General features: G+C 40.5%; 1 protein-coding gene across 1 annotated transcript; it reads right to left on the reverse strand.

Annotated features, from left to right (window-relative positions):
- Positions 1-247: 247 nt before the first annotated feature.
- CNRIP1 (cannabinoid receptor interacting protein 1) lies at positions 248-20287 on the reverse strand. The gene is made up of 3 exons (XM_049651572.1): positions 18697-20287; positions 16507-16657; positions 248-1268 (listed from the first exon to the last, which is right to left on the reverse strand). The coding sequence occupies exons 1-3, from the start codon at positions 18873-18875 to the stop codon at positions 1104-1106; spliced, it is 495 nt and encodes a 164-aa protein (XP_049507529.1). The 5' UTR covers positions 18876-20287; the 3' UTR covers positions 248-1103.
- Between the last annotated feature and the right edge of the window lie 971 nt (positions 20288-21258).

A 21258-nucleotide genomic window follows, 5' to 3' on the forward strand; every position in this document is an offset into this window, starting at 1 on the left:
TTTACCAACTGAGCCACCCAGGCGCCCCAGGATAAGCTTTTCCGATTGCTCACCAAGTGCCAGAGTCTCTGCTAACTTTGTTAGAGCTGGCCGGAGTGTTGACTGTCAAAGCTGATCTATGATTAAGTGTGCTAATTCTACTCCAGGTATATCCTCCTTATCCTGCAATTTAGCTGGAGAGCTGAATAGGGCTAACCTGAAGCAGTGATCCACCTGCTAGACAGATAGTAACCAAATTAAGAAGGCAAGTCAAGGCATGATTTTTAATACCTTTATTAAGAAATATCAAAAGTTCATTACAGTTGCATACACAGTTTTACAAAGTTCAAGTGAAGGGGAACGTAGGGATGCCATCATATGCATGTTTGAGTACTAGGGTAGCTTGCCAAAAGGGTAACCCTACAACTTCTGTCACCTTAACAGTGGACCCCAACGATGCCTTTTCCCATTTCTGTTAGGCCATAACATAATACCTTAAGTTACTTGAAAGAGTTTTAATGTGTTATAAATACTTCTTAAATATTTGTCCTTTTATTTGTCATTATTGTTCCCTGAAAAAGCTGAGCTGTTTATAGGAAGCACAGCATCTGAGTCCAACTCACTGCTGTTTGTATTACATTTTCACCAAGCCTGCTTAGAGAGCCACATAACATTGCAAGTTACATGTTACCATATTACACTTGGGAGAGAACCCACAACACACTGTTATTTTTTTATTTAGCATTTTACAAAAAAAGGGGAAATCACTCAACTTGGAAACAAAACACCACATTCAATGGAATCATTAAGAAGGGGATATGCCTGCAATTCCACTGAGCTCCTCACAAGCGGTCAACGGCATGACCGGGAACAACTGGATGCAGGAACACCAACACAGAATACAGAAAGGGATCTTCTTGGGGATGGTACATCACTCACAATCTTTTACGTCAGGAGCATTGCATCAGAAGGGAATTACACTTTCAAAATAGTCGGGGCTAGTAGGTCATCAGCACCCGATGGGTAACAGCAACGCTGTGGTGTGCCTTGGTGAAGGCTTGTGCTGGGTTATCTAAACGTAGGGTTTTGAAGAGATTGTCCAGCAACATCAGAAAGAGCCATCTTCAGAGGAAGGACTCCTTGTTCACCCACATGAGGCTACGTGTCTCATTGGGCTTGCATTCGTATTCAATGACAGAGAAGGGGCTTCCCCATTGGCAGTGATCTCGCTTGTGGTAATTGTAGAACTTGACTTGCCACACTGTCTCGAAGGTCCCAATGTCAGTGAACTGAGGGAAGAGAAACACGCCCCATAAAAACCTCATTCTGCCATAAGCAACAGGTAAGAGCTAATGGTAGTGAGAGAGATCCTGCATAATCAATAGTAATCAGTCAGGATTCTTTTGGTCTGCAAAGCTTAGGCCTTTATTTATTGTAATGCACTGTTTTCCTTTATTATGTGAGATATTTTCCTGAAAAGCTGTAAACCACTTCCCATTGTACCAGTGGCATTTGCTGTCACACTGTCTTTAATAAAAATAACTCCCCAAATTTATCTGTTTTCCAAATTTAATTATTGGAAATCACTCTTTGAATCTCAAAATTTCAGAGCTTGTTACAAAGGGGGATGAGGAAGAGAAGAGAGGGAATAGTCATTAATGATTATCTTTTGGTTTCTATTTCAAAAGACAGTTGTATGAAATAACATATGAACTATATCACTAAACATAAGACACAATTGCCCTTCCATCATTAATTTAAATTCCAGGGGAGGGGCACCTGGGTGGCTCAGTCGGTTAAGCCGCCGACTTTGGCTCAGGTCATGATCTCGCGGTCCGTGAGTTCAAGCCCCACATCGGGCTCTGTGCTGACAGCTCAGAGCCTGGAGCCTGTTTCGGATTCTGTGTCTCCCTCTCTCTGACCCTCCCCTGTTCATGCTCTGTCTTTCTCTGTCTCAAAAATAAATAAATGTTAAAAAAAAGATAAAAAAAAATAAATTCCAGGGGAAAATATTTTCTTAGCATTTGATTGTTTAAGACCCTTCTTTAACTTTTGCAAATACTATTGAGTTTTATAAGTCAGGAATCCAGGCCTATGTCTCAGGCTTTGATTACACATTATCAAAAGCCATATTTAAGTACCTACTATGTGCCTTACACATATAAAAATGTGTATAAGGTGTGATTCTTGCCCGCAAGAAGTTTGCATTTTACTTCCAGAAGGTAGGCCCTGCGGGTCACTGCACAGATTTTTCCTGAGCCATAAGCATACAATTCCCATGTGGCTAAGAAGAGGGCATAGAATAGCCTAGAGGCCACTGGGCAGGTGCTCAAGTGGCCTGCAGGGTAGCCTGACCCTGCTACTGCCTCCTGGAGCTATTTAGGGGATCTGGCATTACACAGCATGATGCCTGACGTTATTTTCTCCTCTGACCCTCTCCTGTCATGGGAAGGGAGAGGGACTGACTTGGCAGAATTCTTAGACTTGTCAGGAGCCAGAAGACGTGGAGGGTGGCAGGGCAGTGAGCAACAGGAGCCTTATGCTTGAGGCTGCTACAGGAGGAGGATGATCAGGTGCTTCCCAGATGGCTTTCCAAGATGCTCTCAAAATTATATCCTGCACCATTGCCTCATCCTGCTAATTTGATTCCAAAACAAGGTTTGGCTTTCCTTTGAGAAATCTGCCTGACTTGAAACAATGGGTGATATACCTAGAGTCCCCAACTCTTTCCCCAGGTAAGAAAAGAACCTTTTTCTAGTGGATCATGGCTTAACAGTCTAGAGACCTGTATAAGTATATGGTAGCTTTATTCACCATAGCCCCAGATTGGAATCAACCCAATGTTTCATTACTCACTTGGTGATAAACAAGTTCTGGTATATCTATAAAATGGCATTTTACTCAACAATAAAAAGAAACAATGATTCAGGCAGCAACAACGATGGATCTCAAAGATGTGCTGAGCAAAAGAATTCAGATCCCAAAGAACACATATACTGTATGATTCCATTCCATCTCCCTCCCTCCCTCCCTCTCCCCCCCCCCCCACACCTGTCTGTCTGTCTGCCTGTCTATCTCTCCAATCTATAGTGATGGAATACAACCTATGCTGACAGGAAGCAGGAAGCATCTGGGGTTACTTAGAACCTGCGGGGGGCAGGGGGGGGGGGCGCCTGGGTGGCTCAGTTGGTTAAGTGGCTGACTTTGGCTCAGGTCATGATCTCGTGGTCTGTGAGTTTGAGCCCTGCGTCGGGCTCTGTGCTGATAGCTCAGAGCCTGGAGCCTGCTTCAGATTCTGTGTCTCCCTCTCTCTCTGCCCCTCCCCCATTCACACTCTATCTCTGCCTTTCAAAAATGAACAATGTTAAAAAAAAAAAAATTAGAAAAGAACCTGCAGTAGGAGGAAGGGATTAATGATCGATGAAAATCTACAAGAGGGATCTTTTTTGGGGAAAATGTTTTACATCTTGACTGGGGTGGTGGTTATACAAGTATATGTATATTTGTCAAAGCTCATTGATCAGTATGCTTAAAATGAGTGCATTCATTACATGGAAACTGCACCTCAAAGTTGGTTAAAAAAAAAAGAAATATGGATTTTTAGTGAGCTACAAGGAAACAGATATCCTAAACACTGCCAGTGGGAATTGAATTGTACGGGCTTTAGAAAGGGTTAAAGAGTGAATATACTTGGGTTGAGCAATTCTACTTCTAATTTATCTTAAGAACATCACAGTGATGGGCACCTGGGCGGCTTGGTTGGTTAGGTGATGGGCTCTTGCTCTCAGCTCAGGTCATGATCTCACAGTTCTGGGGATCCAGCATCCAGCCCCTCATTGGGTTCCATGATGACAGCATGGAGCTTGCTTGAGATTCTCTCTCTCTCCTGCTCTCTTACTCCCTCCCACTCCCTCCCCCACCTCGCTGCATACTCACGCTCTCTAAACAAACAAACAAACAAATAACACAGTCTTTATAGTAGTGAAAACCTGAACATTCAATGCCTATCTTTAAGACAGTTTTATGGTATATCTATGTAGTGGAATACTATATAGAAATTCTAAATGCAAAAATTTATTATTTTTAATGTACATTTATTTTTGTAAGAGGGAGAAAGAGCAGGGGAAGGGCAAAGAGAGTAGGAGACAAAGGATCTGAAGTGGGCTCTGTGCTGACAGTAGAGAGCCTGATGAGGGGCTTGAACTCATAAACCATGAGATCATGACCTGAGCTTAAGTCGGCTGCTTAACTGACTGAGCCACCCAGTTTCCCACTAAATGTAGATATTTAATAAACTTTTTCTATTATTCTCCATTGTTACCTGAACTAAGCAGAGTACCAACAAGAACATCTGATATTAATTCAATTAAAATATACATATTCATGTTAGAATCACTGATGGAATGGATTTTATTTATCCTGTATACTTATTTGTATTTTCAAAATTCAATGATTTAGTTTTTATAATCAGAAAGGAAAAGTAAGCTAAACTGTATTTACAACAGATATTACCAAATAGTTAACATCCTGAATATAAAGGATTATATGATTAATTAGTAAGCTATTATGAATATTTGGATAAAGCTGGAACACATTCATTAAAAAGAAAAAAATAGCTGACATCTGAAAAATCTTCTAATGTAGTATTAGGGGACCCTGGGTGGCTCAGTCCATTGAACATCCAACTCCTGATTTCAGCTCAGGTCATGATCCCAGAGCTGTGGGATTAAGCCCTGTGTCAGGCTCTACATTGAGTGTGCAGCCTGCTTGAGATTCTTTCCCTCCCTCCCTCCCTCTCTCTTTCTCTCTCTCCCCCCAAATCTCAGCTCCTCTCCCCTAGTCATGTGCATGCTCTCTCTCTACAATAAAATAAAAAATTAAAAATATATGTGAACTTTTACAGAGATATTATTCACCTATCAACTTGGTAAAAATTTCTGAATACCAGAAGCAATTTAAGCATCCAACTTTAGGGTAATATAATAGAAATGGTGGCATATCCATATGATGGATTTATATAACCATTTCACAGGAATTTGGGGTTTTTAATGATGAGAGAAAATGCTTAGAACAGTATCAACAAGCAAAAGATGGATAAAGACAGTATATATACAGTATGAGCTCCAGTATGTAAAATAAGACATAAAAAAGTAGAGAAATATTAACAATAAAGTTTCTAAGAAATTGAGTGTTTTTCCATCTTTGCTACTTGAATTTTCTGCAATAAATATGTTACTTTTATAATCAGAACATTTTGTTTTTATTTTATTTTTAATGTTTATTTTTGAGAGAGAGAGAGAGAGAGAGAGAGAGCGAGCGAGCAGGGGAGGAACACAGAAAGAGAGGGAGACACAGAATTTGAAGCAGGTTCCAGGCTCTGAGCTGTCAGCACAGAGCCCCACGTGGGGCTTGAACCCACAAACCGTGAGATCATGACCTGAGCTAACGTCAGACACTTAACCAATTGAGCCACCCAGAAACCCCTATAATCAGAATATTTTAAAGGGTGAAATGGATTAATCATCCCTAAAAAATTAACATATATATATCCCCCTAACCCTAGCAGTTTTATAAATTCTATCAAGGATACATATATAGTAATGAAAAGATCACAGCTTTGTTGACAGTAGGGTCGTTATGGGAAGAATAAATTGAAATCTCATTTTATAAATGACCAACATTTTTAAAGAGGGATTATTATTATTATTTGATCAGCACAGGGCACTGCACATTTTAAGTACAATTGAATGACATTAAGCTATAAAAATATTTTACACATACCAGCTAATCTTTTGAGGAAAGCAGCTTGAGACCATGCTAGGTAAGTGGGAGAAACAACACCGAGGCCTTTCTTGAAATAGATATAAATAAATAAAAGTTGGTTGCAAAAACAAAGATGATTATGACTACAGGGAAGAAAAACCTTAAGGTGTGACACTGTATCTGAATAACCTAAAAATTAAGAAAGTCTCAAGGTAACACAGGAGACCACTGTAGAAATCTGCTGACAGCAACAGTTAGAGCTAAAAGATATGGAATGTTTAGGTGCTTCTAATTCATTTTTTTCCCTCTTTTTAAAAAAGGTTTATTTTTATTTTGAGAGAGAGAAAAAGAGAGTGCATGTGAGGAAGTATGGGTGGGGGGCAGAGAGAATCCCAAGCAGGCTCCATGCTGTCAGAGCAGAGCCTGATGTATCTTAAAGGCTTCATCTCAGCTCTTCAGTAGCTGAACGAAATACTAAATGTGTACTTGAACGTCAATGAAAACAGAAACCAGAAAACTGAATTATAAAGTACCTTCCTCTTTAATAGCTGCATATGCTTGGGATTTGTAATAGTTTTATTGGCTACTATCATAATTTGGTGAGTCCATACATTATAGCTACTTTCTCCAGTGCTGATACTGGTAAACTGTTTCTCTAAGTCATACATCTCCAAGTCTTTTAGTTTACTTGATTTGGGGGAAATCATTCTTTTTTTTAAAGTTTGAGAGAGAAAGAAGAGTATGAGCAGGGAAGAAGGGCAGAGGGAGAGAGGGAGAGAGGGAGAGAGAGAAAGAGAGAGAATCTCAAACAGGCTCCACACCCACACTCAGCACCAGCTCAGAGCCCAACATGGGACAAGATCCCATGACCCTAGGATCATGACCTGGGCTGAAATCAAGAGTCAGATGCTCAACAGACTGAGCCATCCAGGCACCCTGTTTTTTTTCTTTCATTAGTACTGGATCCAAGGTCATATTGTAGTTAATTGCTGCTACCTATGCATATATTTTCCCATGCCTTACTTGTCCTAACTTCCCATTAGCCTTCTTCCTGGTCTTTCTTCTGGAGTTCTATTTCCAGGATGCCTCAACACCTAGCTGAGAATTTCTTCTCCTCTGATATAGGAGCAGATGGGGTCTCAAAAGCTGATATTCTTCTTAAAGAACAGAAGCAACTACACAGGCTCTCTACTCCCTCCCAACCCATCTGTGCCTTCCAAGGAAAACTTGCCCAGTCAGGCTCCCTGGGTGATGTGATTTACACAGGTATGATTCTGTGCATTTGTATAGCACTTCTTATTTTATATAATACCTTACATATGTCATTCTACTCTGGTCTTTTGACTAGTTTTAGCATTTCCATTTTACAGATGAAAGAACTAAGATTCAGAGAGGTTAAGTGACTGCCCTAGGTCTAGACTATGCAGTTAACTAATGATAGGAGAAAGTCAAGAACTTAGGTTTACCTAATTCCTATCTAGTAGCTATTATCACTAAACCAAACTGCTTATATAAGCAAATGAGATAAGAGTTAAGGGAACAATTTTTCTTTTTTCTCCTTAAGAACATGAATGGATTGTTATTTGTAGAACGCTTTAGGACACTACTAGGCACTGAATGTGTGTATCCGCCCCCCGCCCCCCAACCGCAAATTCATATGTTGAAGCCTAAATCCCCAATGTGATGGTATTTGGAGGTGGGGCCTTTCAGAAGAAATTAGTTCATGAGGGTGGAGCCCTTGTGAATGGAATTAGTGCCCTTATAAAAATAGACAAAAAACGGATGATGTCTCTATGCTTGTTCATGTGAGGATACAGCAAGAAAGCAACTGTTTAAGCCAACAAGAGGGCTCTCATCAGACACCAAATTTGCTAGTGCCTTGGTCTTGGAACTCAGCCTCCAGAACTGTGAGAAATAAATATTTGTTGTTTAAGCCACCCAGTCTACTGTATCCTGAAAGTGACACTTTACTATAGACCTGGACATGTTATTTGCCATTTGTCTGTACGAGTTGAAAGCCTTGGTATATTTTTATTTTACAACTGATATGGAAGAGAAGCATCCAGTTCCATGGATAGGAGACTCATCTGTCATCTTCAGTAACAAATAAGGAGTCTGAAAAGTTTGTTTTAAATAATATCGATGGTCCTACAACCAGTTGGCCTAGAATCATTAGAGTACTTCTCACCACGCCACCCACTTCCATTAGAGACATATGAAATTCACCAAAAATAAGGTCACTCAGAAATCCATTGACTTGAGAGCACAGAGCAACATTATATTGGTAGAAGCATGATGTTACTTCATTGGTAAACAAATTCAGTATAATAAGCATCTGTGACTTTTAGTGTGGAGTGATCTATCAGTTCCTACTGGATTCCAAGCCTCTCTACTCCTGTACCTTTTGAAGTTTTATTAGTAAATACACGTTTTCCATTTCTCTTAGTTGAACAGATAGGACTAAAACTTCTGTGAATTATACAGTATGTTTAACTTTATAGGAAACTGTCGAACTTTTCCTGATTGCACCACTTTACATTCCTACCAGCAATATGAGAATTTCAGTTGCTCTACATCCTATCCAACAGTTGGCATTGCCAGTCCTCTTAATTTTAGTCCAGTGGTAGAGAAGATAATAAAAAGTAGAAATCAATGAAACAGAAAAGAGAAAGTGATAAAGACTATAAGACTCTAGAGAAAAAAAGTGCAAAGAAAAAGTATGAAACCAAAAATCTGGCTTTTGGAAGAGGTCTTAAAAATTGATAAACCCTGGGGTGCCTCAGTGGCTCAGCTGGTTAAGCATCTGACTTGGGCTCACGTCATGATCTCATGGTTTGTGAGTTTGAGCCCCACGTCGTGCTCTGTGCAGACAGCTCAGAACCTGGAGCCTGCTTCAGATTCTGTGTCTTCCTCTCTCCCTGCTCCTCTCCCACTCATGCTCTTTCTCTCTTGCTCTTTCTCAAAAATAAACATTAAAAAATAAAAAAAAAATTGATAAACCGTAGGGGCATCTGGCTGGCTTGGTCAGTGGAGAACGTGACTCTTAATCTCAGGGTCGTGAGTACAAGCCCCACACTGGGTTTGGGGCCTACTTTAAATAAATAAACAAGTAAAATTTAAAAATTGATAAACCCCTAGAAAAACAGAGCAAGAAAAAGAAAACAAGTTACCAATATCAGGAATGGAAGAGATATTATCACTATAGATCCTAAAAACTTTAAATTAGGAACAACTTTATACCAATACAGTTAATGAAATGGACAAAATCCTTGAAAGCTACAGGCTATTTGTAGACCTCCATCTACTGAAGAAATTGTATCCAAAGTTAAAAATCTTCCCAGAAAGAAAATTTCAGGCCCAAATGGCTTCACTGATAAATTCAGGCATTTAAGGGAAAAATAACAATTCTACATAAATTCTTTTAGACAAGAGAGGAAGGAACACTTCTCAATTCATTTTATTGTTTATTCATTTATTTATTTATTAAAGATCTTTTAATTAAAAAATTTTTAATGTTTATTTTTTTTTAAGAAAAAAATTTTTTTTAACGTTTATTTATTTTTGAGACAGAGAGAGACAGAGCATGAATGGGGGAGGGTCAGAGAGAGGGAGACACAGAATCTGAAACAGGCTCCAGGCTCTGAGCTGTCAGCACAGAGCCTGACGCGGGACTTGAACTCATGGACCACGAGATCATGACCTGAGCTGAAGTTGGCCGCTTAACCGACTAAGCCACTCAGGCGCCCCTTAATGTTTATTTTTGAGAGAGAAAGAGAGACAGAGATAGAGCATAGGTGGGGGAGGGGCAGAGAGAGCAAAGGAGACACAGAATCTGAAACAGGCACAGAATCTGAAACAGGCTCCAGGCTCCAGGCTGTTATCACAGAACCTGATGCGGGGCTTGAACTAACGAACCATGAGATCATGACCTGAGCCGAAGCAGATGCTTAACCAACTGAGCCACCCAGGTACCCCTTAAAGACTTTATTTTTTAGTAATCTCTATACCCCATGTTGGGCTCGAACTTACAACCCAGAGATTAAGAGTTGCATGCTCTTCTGACTGTGTCAGCTATCTGCCCCTTAATTCATTTTATGAAGCCAGTTTTACCCTAACACAAATGACAAAGATACTACAAGGTAAATTACAGACAAAAATTCTCATGGACTTATGCATAAAATTTGCTTTTAACTTTTATTTGCTTGAAATATTAATAAATCAAATCTAGAAATAGGATCTTACAACAGTACCAAGAGAGGTTTATCCTTGGAACTCAAGGATGGTTCACTAATTTAAAATCCCTGTAATTCACCGTATTAACAAAAATAAAGAAGAAAAGACATATTATCATATCCATAGATGGATAATTCAACATTTGGTAATTCAACATCCATTCATGATAAAAACTCTCAGCAAACTGGGGCTAGAAAGAAAGTTCTTTAATCTGACTACGGGGCATTGATAAAAAATCTATAGTTAATATCACCCTTAAAGGTAAGAGAGTGAGTTCTTTCCCTGTAAGATTGGAAATAAGGCAAAAACATCAGCTCTTACTACTTCTGTTTAGCACTGTGTTGAAGGTCCTAGCCAGTACCTTAAGGCAAGAGGGAAAAAAAAAAAAAGGAAAGTAAAACTGTTTCTATTTATAGATGAACAACTCTGCAGAAAATACTAAGCAATCTAATAAAAAGCTACTAAAATTAATAAGTGAATTTAGCAAGTTTGTAGGATACAATATCAATTTATAAAAATTACTATATTTCATTAAGAAATATGCTCGCACTGAACTGGTATTATTTTTTAATATTTCACCAACTTTGTAGGTGAAAATTGGCATTGCACTATTTGTAGGGTTTTGTTTTTTGTTTTTGTTTTTAACAATATTGAAATCAAGCCATTTAAAAATATATATATTGGTCATTTGTATTTCCTCTTCTGTGAATTGCTTTTTTTTTTTTTTTTTTTTTTTGCTTATTTTTCCATTTGCCACATCCCATGGTTATCTTTTTCTCACTGGTTTCTAAAAATTCTTTGTATATTAAGTTACAGATCTTGCCAAATGACTCCACAGAGCTGACATGAGGAACAACTTTTCTATTTGGGAAGACATGTGTAAGGCTACCTACCTCTGTGCACATAGCCTCCTAACAAGCTCCTATAAGTCCCTGCCCTTTTTGTTCCTTCAAACTCCCACCAGCCTCCCACTGAAGAGGGCCAACAAAAGGGGAATGGGATGATTTGTGCCAACAGAATCTCCACCCGGACTCTCTCCTTGGAGGGACTGAGTGGGGCATCAGTCACATTAAGGTACAAATCAGTGCTGGTGTTTGAAGTGCAGGTTGAGAGCTTTAAGAGTTGGGTATCACTTTATTCACTCCCAGTGCTGGGGCCTCTGGAATTATCTGAATACACAGATCACTGCCATCAGCCTAAGTCAGATATCATTTGACTACTTCCTGCCTTCAGCTTCAGTGGGTAGTAAAGGGCTGTGAAAAGTCACTAATGGCAGCAAGCAAGGTCTGTGTGGGCAGTGGCTGAAAATCAAGGCAACATAGCTTAGGATACTATGCATGTCACAAATAAGTTTTTCATCAATTGCTATTTGCCTTTTAATTTAAATGGTCTTTTAATGATGGGGTGCCGGGTGGCTCAGTCAGTTAAGCATCCGACTTCGGCTCAGGTCATGATCTCACAGCTTGTGAGTTTGAGCCCCGTGTCAGGCTCTGTGCTGGAGCCTGCTTTAGATTCTGTGTCTCCCTCTCTCTCTGCCTCTCCCCAGTTCACGCTCTGTCTCTCTCTCTCCCTCAAAAATAAATAAATGTTAAAAAATTTTTAAAATGTTTTAATGAAAATTTAACTTTATGATGTTTGACAGAAACTTTACATTGCATTTAATCAAAACTTTCAATTTTTAGCTTTGGATATCTTCCATTTCTTTCAGGTTTAAGTTAATTCTTTTCATGCCAATTTTTTAAACAGTTGACTTTTTACAGTTAACCCCTTGATCCATCTGAAATATATTTTGAGGTATGGTATCAGGAAAGAATAACAGTGATTCCCCGCTCCCCCCCCCCCCCCCGCCAAATAGCCAATAATCCCAGCATTATTTATCCAAAGATTAAAAAAAAAATACTTTGAAGTAACTTTACACTTCTAAGAAGTTTCTCTCATATACCCTTAATTCAGTTTCCCTTGCTGGATTCACCTACTTGATTAATTGGATTTACTTGGACATTTCAAGACTTCCTTATTGTCTGTGAAAGTGTGGTTGTGTCTGTAATTTACAATACTTAAGCTTGAAACACTGATGACAAAAGTCATAAAATAGTGTTAAGGGCTATGTGAGGCTTTCTTTTTTTTTTTTTTTTTTAATTTTTTTTTTTTTTTATTTTTTTTTTTATATTTGAAATTTATTGTCAAATTGGTTTCCATACAACACCCAGTGCTCATCCCAAAAGGTGCCCTCCTCAATACCCATCACCCACCCTCCCCTCCCTCCCACCCCCCCATCAACCCTCAGTTTGTTCTCAGTTTTTAACAGTCTCTTATGCTTTGGCTCTCTCCCACTCTAACCTCTTTTTTTTTTTTCCTTCCCCTCCCCCATGGGTTTCTGTTACGTTTCTCAGGATCCACATAAGAGTGAAACCATATGGTATCTGTCTTTCTCTGTATGGCTTATTTCACTTAGCATCACACTCTCCAGTTCCATCCACGTTGCTACAAAAGGCCATATTTCATTCTTTCTCATTGCCACGTAGTACTCCACTGTGTATATAAACCACAATTTCTTTATCCATTCATCAGTTGATGGACATTTAGGCTCTTTCCATAATTTGGCTATTGTTGAGAGTGCTGCTATAAACATTGGGGTACAAGTGCCCCTATGCATCAGTACTCCTGTATCCCTTGGATAAATTCCTAGCAGTGCTATTGCTGGGTCATAGGGTAGGTCTATTTTTAATTTTCTGAGGAACCTCCACACTGCTTTCCAGAGCGGCTGCACCAATTTGCATTCCCACCAACAGTGCAAGAGGGTTCCCGTTTCTCCACATCCTCTCCAGCATCTATAGTCTTCTGATTTCTTCATTTTGGCCACTCTGACTGGCGTGAGGTGATATCTGAGTGTGGTTTTGATTTGTATATGTGAGGCTTTCATTACTAGAATGAAATTTGAATTTGACATTAAGTCTGCTGACTTGATCAGGAAATCTTCTATAACTTCAATTTTTTCCTTAGAATCAGCCTATTACAGATACCATACAAGTACATGGACAATGCTCATGACCAGTGTGGTCATTGTTGGAACAATCAACTATCAAGCACTTGCTTCTTCTAGATGTGGGCATTATAGGTAAGAACCTGGGCTTTACTACTGGGACTCAAAAAATGCTAATACAATCTTAAATCCTTTGTAAGATGATCTATAGTATAAACATATAAATCAAGTTTGAATGAGCAGAAAGTTAAATAACAAAATCTAAAATTATGGAAAGATCAAAATAAACTGTCAACTCTGGAAAAATAACTTTCTCAGTTTTAAATAGAAGAAATCATAAAGGAAAAGGAGAGATTTAAATGTAATTATGTTTCTACACAATGGAAAATTAAAGTAAGCAAAGCAATAGTGAGAGAAATACGACAGATATTACAGATATAAAAAAATTTCATGAGAACTCCACTTTTTTATTTTACTTTATTTCATTTTATTAAAAGTTTTTTTTAATGTTCACTTATTTTTGAGAGAGAGACAGAGCATGAGTGGGGAAGGGGCAGAAAGGGAGAGATACAGAATCTGAAGTAGTCTCCAGGCTCTGAGGGGTCAGAACAGAGCCCGACGTGGGGCTCGAACTCACAGACTACAAGATCATGACCTGATCTGAAGCTGGGTGCTTAACCAACTGAGCCACCCAGGCGCCCCTTACTTTATTTCATTTGAGAGAGAGAGAGAGAGCGAGAGTGCTAGCAAGCATGTGAGCAGGGTAGAGGGGCAGATGGAGGTTAGAGAGGGGAAAGAGGGGAGAGAGAGAGAGAATATCTTAAGTAGACTCCACATTCAGTTTAGAGCACGATGAGGGGCTCTATCCCATGACCCTGAGATCATGCCCTGAGCTGAAATCAAGAGTCAGATGCTCAACCAAGCCACCCAGGCATGCCCTAGGACTCTGATTTTTAAAAAATAATCTTTGATAGAAATATTGACAAAACATGAAAGAACCAATTTACACAAAAAGAAAATTAAATGTTGAAATGTTCATTCTTGTAAATTATAGTAAAAAGTGTAAAGTAGAAAATGTATTATTTTTTAAACTAATTCCCCATTATGTCATGATTATAGCAGACTTCTATATTGCTGGTAACATTGTAAAGTGAGTACATACAACACTTAAAAACAAAAAACAAAAAACAAAAACAGAAAACAAATGGCCATATGTGGGAACAGCCATAAGGATTTCTTTTGGCCAAATAATATTACTCCTATTGAGGTAGTTATATGCACAGAATTATTCATCATAGCACTTTTTATGATGAGAACAATTGACATACCTAATCTCTGGGGAACAGTCTAATCATTATGACATAGCATTATAGAGTCTTATGATGCCATTAAAATTATAACAATGAATATGTATAGAATGTTGCATGATTATATAATAAAAATGACTGCAACTCTAAACTATATATATGTGAAAGGTAATCTGAAAATCAACAGAGTCAAAATGTAGGGATTACTGTTGATTTAAAATTTTTCTCGGGGTGCCTGGGTGGCTTGGTTGGTTACACGTCCAACTTCAGCTCAGATCATGATCTCGAGGTTTGTGGGTTTGAACCCCGCATTGGGCTCTGTGCTGACAGCTCAGAGCCTGGAGCCTGCTTCGGATTCTATGTCTTCCTCTCTCTCTCTGCCCCTCCCTTGCTCATGCTCTGTCTCTCTCTAAAATAAATAAACACTAAAAAAAAAAAAAATTTTTTTTAAGTTTTTGTTCAAATTTCTGAAACTTGATATGTTATTTCATTTTTAAAGTTTATTTATTTTGAGAGAAACAGAGACAGCATGAGTGGGGGAGGGGCAGAGAGCAGGAGAGACAGAGAACCCCTAAGCAGGGTCCATACTATCAGCGTGGAGCCCCACAAAGGGCTCAAACTCATGAAAGCGTTAAGATCATGACCTGAGCTGAAACCAAGAGTCGGACATTCAACTGACTGAGCCACCCAGGTGCCCCTTTTCACATTTAAGTTTTAATCTTTTTCATGTTAAAAAAATATGTAAATCCCTTGAGATGCTAGGATATATTCCCAGCCCCTCCTCTCTGTATCTGTGTCCAATCAAAAAGGAATCCTACTAGGGACTTGCTGGCCTTCAGACCTATTCAGTGTGTTCCTAAATAACTGTATTTGGGAATCTGACTTCCTTCATCACCTGACTAGGTCTATTTGTAACCCTTATACCATTTTAAAACTGAAAGTGGCTTTGGAGATGAGGTAGTGAAATCCACCTATGCTGCCCCAGCTCTATCTTGAGCGGTCTCTGCTTCCCTCTCTGCTCCACCCACACTGGGTTTCTCTCCTTCCTTACAACACGTTATACTCTCCCCCAGCTCTTGACCTCTGTAGCTCCTCTTTCCTCAAGTGTTCCCTCCTCCCTCAACCCTTATTTATTGTTTGTTTTTTTTCAATAAAGCCATCCCCAAAATCTTGGATTAGGATAAGGCCCTTGGTATATGCTCCAAAGGCACTACTACTTTTTCCAATATATTTTGTATTTATTGTAATTATTTATTTATTGATAATCACGTATAAAGTATGTTTTCCTGCTCTAGATTAGAAGCCCCATGAAGACAGGGATATCTATTTTGTTCATTAATCCTCTCCAGTGCCTGATAGGTAAGAAATCCTCACATTTGCTGATGAATCAAGCAAATAAAAAAATTAATAAAATAAAAATCTAAAAATCCTAAGTCAAATATTAGCATATTGAATTTAGCGATATTTTTAAAAAAATACATAACATTTAAGCATGGTTTATTTTAGGAAGTAAAGGGTAGTTTATTATTGGAAAGTTTATTATATAATTCTTACATTAATGTATCAAAGTAGATCAATTATCTCCATAGACAGGAAAAGGAATTAGATAAAATTCAACACATCTCCCAACTAAAAAAAAATACCTCTTAGTGAACTAGAAAAAGGATGCTTCAACATGATAAATATTTAAAACTAACATTGTACCTAATAGTAAAACCCTGAAGACAAGGATACCTCTTACCACCATTAGCATGCAACACTATTCTAAAAACATTAGCCAGTGCAGTAAGGCTAGAAACAAGATTCAGAAAATGACAGTTATATGTAGATTATGACTGCCTATCTGAAAAACCTAAGATTAAATGAAAAATTTTAGTAAGCAAATTTAGTAAGGTGGCCAGTTACAAAATACATGAACACATATTATAAAAGCAATACATTTAAAACAATGCAGTATTAGCCTAAGAATAGACAGATCAATGGAACAGATTAGAAAGTGTGGGAAGAGATTTAATATTTTTGCCATATAAGAAATTACTAAGAAACTGACCATTGAAGAAGCACGGGTTATTTAATTAATTGCATTGGGATATTATAGACAAATAGATTCCAACATGAAACTATGAATTAAAATAATATTTTATAATTTCATAGTATTTCCTTTTATTTCTTAAGGGAAGATAGTGACTGTTTTCTTTTCCATGGTTTCCATTTGCCCTGACACCCCCATGCAGGTCTTACCGGCATTGTGATCTGGATGGGTTGCCGTTCTCCACTCTTGGTTGGGGCCACACCTTCCGTGTCATATGTGCCTGTGTAAACAATTCGGTCACCATCAGGCTCTTTAGACTTCAGCTCCAATGGGACAAGCACACCACCAATGGAAATGTTCCTGCAATGGACAGAGGTTAACTATATATGGTAGGAATTAGCTTAGGTACCCCATCCTGGTCTGGACCACACCCTAGGCAGGAATCCTACTGGGTTTGGCTAAAGGAGACATTCTGGTGTTGTAGAAAGTTCTGAAAAGTCAGGAGTCTTGAGTTCTCCAACTAACCAGTCACGTGACCCTAGACCAACTACTTAAACTCTCTGGACTCACCTCAGTATTCTCATCCAGAACACTTGTACAAGGCTGAGTCAGACTCCATCAGTCCTCCTCTATAGTTTGTCATTTGTGGGGCTATGAAAAACTTACCTATACCCAGCCCCATTCCCAACCCTGGAACTTAGAATTCAACTGGTTGGGTGTGGTCTGGGCACTGGTAAATTTATCTTAAGGTTCTCTAGGTGATTCTAACATGCAGGTAGGGTTGAGAAACACTGAACTAGTTATTTCATGATTTTTTTCTGTTCCAACAATCAGAGGTCCCATGATTTGGGCTACTCAAAGCCAGCCACAGAATCAGGAATTCTCACTGACATCATTCCTTTGTGTTAAGGTAGTGATTCTCAAGGTATGTTCCTAGACCAGCACTGTCAGCATCGCCTGCCTAAAACAAAATTTTAAGCTCTACCCTTAGACATAGCAAACTGGAAACTAGGGTGGGGCTCAGCCATCTGTGTTTTAATAAACATTTTAGATGATTCTGACAGACACTCAAGTTTAAGAACTACTAGGTTAGGGCAGTAAAAAAAAAAAAAAAAGACTTGATAAAATTAAAGTATAAATAGAAAAAATAGTTGTCATTAACACATTCATTTTAGATTAGTTAAAAAAAAAAATAGAGAACCACCTTGAAGAAAACGTGTTATAGAACAGATAACTTGGGAGAAGAGGTTGCCAGGAAAGATGGGAAAGGAAGCCTGGATCATATGGGGATGCACAGAACTCTGGGAAATGAAAGTAACCAGTGCATGTAGCTGTGGGGGACAGTGACAAGTAGATGGGCCAGAGCACCAGAAACAAACCAGTTTTGTTCTAGGTCCCTGAATTAGGGCCTGATACCTAGAACGCCAATACAAGTTTATTGAATTTAATGACTACAGATGACACTTCAGCTATACAAGGTATCTGGTGGATTCAAAACCCTTCCCCGCCCTGCAAGCTCAGCACATGGTAGATACAGTGTAAGCTGGTTTATTTCCCCTTTCCATATTAAACTTCACACCATGCTTTAAGTGGAAGCTGAGAGGTAACGGACTCCATCCCTAGATACTTCCCCATAAGCTACTGCACCATTCTATACTGAAGAAGTCTACTGGGTGAACCAAACTGTGGTAGCAGGGGAGAGATAATCCCTGCCACAAATAAACCAAGAAACATCCTTTTGTGGCAGGGAGGTTGCTAATCCCAGGCACCATCACCAGGATGAACAAACAAATCAGGAGAAAATGAAAAACACCTGGCAAGGAAAAACCGGGAAACTAGGCCCAAGCAGAGGAGGCTGAGCTCGGATTTATGGCTGCTACTCCAGCCCCAAGGTCTCCAGTCACATAAGGGCTGATGGTGGAGTAGGGTGCATCCCTTAGGGAACCCCAATAATCATCCCATCCCCGCCTTTACACCTCATTCCTCAGCCCTTCTCGCTCCTTAGCTTCGCGGTTGGCTGAATCCGGCGAGTCGACAGGGCTGGGATTGCGGTAGGTGAACCACCCGGGATGCCTCGGGGTCCGCGCCGAGGGCTGGGCAGAAGGGATGAAAAATTTGCAAGAAAACAAACCCTCGGCCCAACCCTGGCTTCCTGACGCTGTTTTAAACATCCCTCCCCGCAATGGGTGGAAGGAAGCGTGAATAGGGAAAGTCAAGCATAAAACAGAGGAGGGGACCAAAAAGAGCAGGGAACTGACCTCTTTCCCCCACCCTTGGGCCCGCTGGGCGCGACGCGAGGCCAGAGGGACTGGGGAGAGGCTCAGGCTGTCCCGGGGGCCTCAGTCCTCCGCGCGGACCCCTAGCGGGGCCGGGCAGCCGCGGTGCGCGCGCTTACTCACTCGACCTGCAGCGTGGTGGGCTTAATCTTCACCTCCACCTTGTAGGAGGAGCCGGTGAGCAGCTTGATGGTGCGGTTCTGGCCGAAGCGCTGCCCGTCCACCTTGAAGAAGACCGGGCCGTCGTTGGGCTGGATGCGCAGCGCGATGGAGAGGCGCACGAGACCCGGCAGGTCCCCCATGGCTGGGTGCGGGACCGGCGCGGAGGCTCCGGGGGGCGGAGGACTGCGCGGGCTGCGACCGAGCGGCTGGAGCGTGGGGGGCGGAGAGGAAGCACGGGGCGGGAGAGGGTGGTGGCGGAGGGGAGGCTGCAGCTAAGAGCCCGCGCCGTCGCGGCCGTTCGCCCTGGGTTTTGAGAAGCAGCTCCTGAGGCCGTGGCCTCCCGCCCCACTCGGCGAGGAAGAGCGCCCGGGAGATAGCTCCGAGGCCCCGAGCTGCCCCATCCCCCGCTCCGGTGCTGCGCCCTCCGCGCACTGATGGGTTCGCTCCAGCCGGCAGGCCCGGGACAGATCCGCGCAGCTGGGGGCGAGAGAGTTAATCCTGTTTACGCACCACAATCCCCTTCAGCTGGGGAAGAGGACATTTAGGCTCCTCCTAGAGCCACGCGGAGCGGGCGGAGAAGAGGATTGGGGAGGAGGAGGTACTGGGGCGCTGGGGTTGAGCGACACTACACCAAGGACCGTAATCTGGATACCACTTCGGTCGACTGAGAGCTGTGGACACCATTGCTGGCGAATCGGGGCCCCAGCCAGGCAGGAGGAGGCTGAGAGGCGAAAAGGAGACGGGAAGCGGGGCAGGAAACCGCTAGCCAGTGATTTAGATGTCAGGAAATATGAGTCCTTCCAAAGCTTGGGGGAAATGGCCGAGGGAAGGCGCAATTCCATCTAATGTGACCTGCAAACTAAACTGGATTAGAAATGTGCGCAAGAAAAAAAAAAAAAAAAAAAACAACCAATACATATTCAGGGAACTCCACCTTCTTGTAGATGTGTATTTCTATTATGTATATCTTTTTCTCAAGGATGACACGGTGTAATGAGTCGCGTATATTTACATAAATCTTGAAAAATGAGCTAATAACCCTTGTGACAATGGCCAAGAGGGGGAATTGGTCACAAGATTATTGGCAGGGCACCCCTTGCGACAAGGCAGAATTTAGATTTCCTATTGAGCGAGATTGGAGCGTCTCCATGGGAGAAGTCGGTTGACAGCTCATGATTTGGGAAGCAAGAGGAGACCAAGGGTATTAGGGCTGTACTGGAAATGGCTTCGCAAAACGGGAGGAAGCACCTGCTTCAGCACCACCTGGGTGGATAGTACCAGAGCCACTGAGCACACCTGGGGAATGGAGAAGTTGGTGAGGACGAATGGGAAGGGAGAGGTCTGTGCGGTAGTTTTTGTTCAACCAGGTTAGTATTGCTTTTCTTTAGAAATAACATCATCTCAGAAGTGATTTGTTTCCTACATTAAAGCTACATCAGCTTTAACTCTCATTTCGCAGTTGTTTGCCGTATTCCCTACACTACTCTTGAATAATATTAAATTCTGTCAGGCTGCAGAGTTTTGTGTGATTGTTCACTTCTCTACATTGATAAGTTTGTTGACCACACCAAAGTTGTTGACATTAAATAAAATCCCTTTAAAAACTTGATACATATGTTCCTTACATAAAATGTACTTTGGTTCCCCAATAAGATTTGGGGGCAGGAGCTCTTCTTCAGATCACCCAATAATGTCTACCATAGTGTCTTCTGCAAGAATTAAATATTTGCTAGTTTAACCAAGTTGTTCAGACTTCACTAGAAGGGAGGGAATGAAGCTGGAGGGATTGACTTGAAAATGTTCCTTGGCAGCAGAGGCAGTTTATGTAGTAGTTAAGCCCAGAAACCCTACAGTCAGACTTGTTAAAATCCTCACTCTATCACCTTGCCAGCTGTGTGACCTTGGGCAAATTTCATAACCTCTTGGAAACGGTTTTCTCATTTGCAAAAGGGGTAGAGGAAGAAAACGTTATCTCTCTGATAGGGTTGTTGTGATAATCAAATGAGATGATGCACATTCCAGTGCCTGACTCTAATATTAGCAATTAATATTAAGTGGAAATACAAATGGTCAATAAACATATGTCAGGATGCTTAGTCATTTCTAGTAGAAAAGCCAGGGGAATGCAAACTAGGTCAGTAATATCAAACTTTTTTGTTTGTCTATCAGTTTAAAGACTTAAAATTCAGTGATAGTAAGGAGGTAGGGAAATCAGCACTGTCATAACCTGGTGGAAGAATATAACTGCTACAACCTTTTATTGGAAGTAATTTAATGAATTTATTAAAAGTTAAACTGTAAATGGGGCTCCTGCCTGGCTCAGGTAGAACATGCAACTTTCGATCTTGGGGTTGTGAGTTTGAGCTCCACGTTGGGTGTAGAGATTACTTAAAAAATAAATAAAAAATCTAAAAGATTTTGTTAAAGTTAAACCATGTATGTATGTATGTATGTATGTACGTACGTACATTGCTGGGTCAGCAATCCTACTTTTAAAAACCAATTCTTCAGAAAAAATAAAAT

Source organism: Panthera uncia (genome assembly GCF_023721935.1).
Source record: "Panthera uncia isolate 11264 chromosome A3 unlocalized genomic scaffold, Puncia_PCG_1.0 HiC_scaffold_11, whole genome shotgun sequence".
NCBI lineage: Eukaryota > Metazoa > Chordata > Mammalia > Carnivora > Felidae > Panthera > Panthera uncia.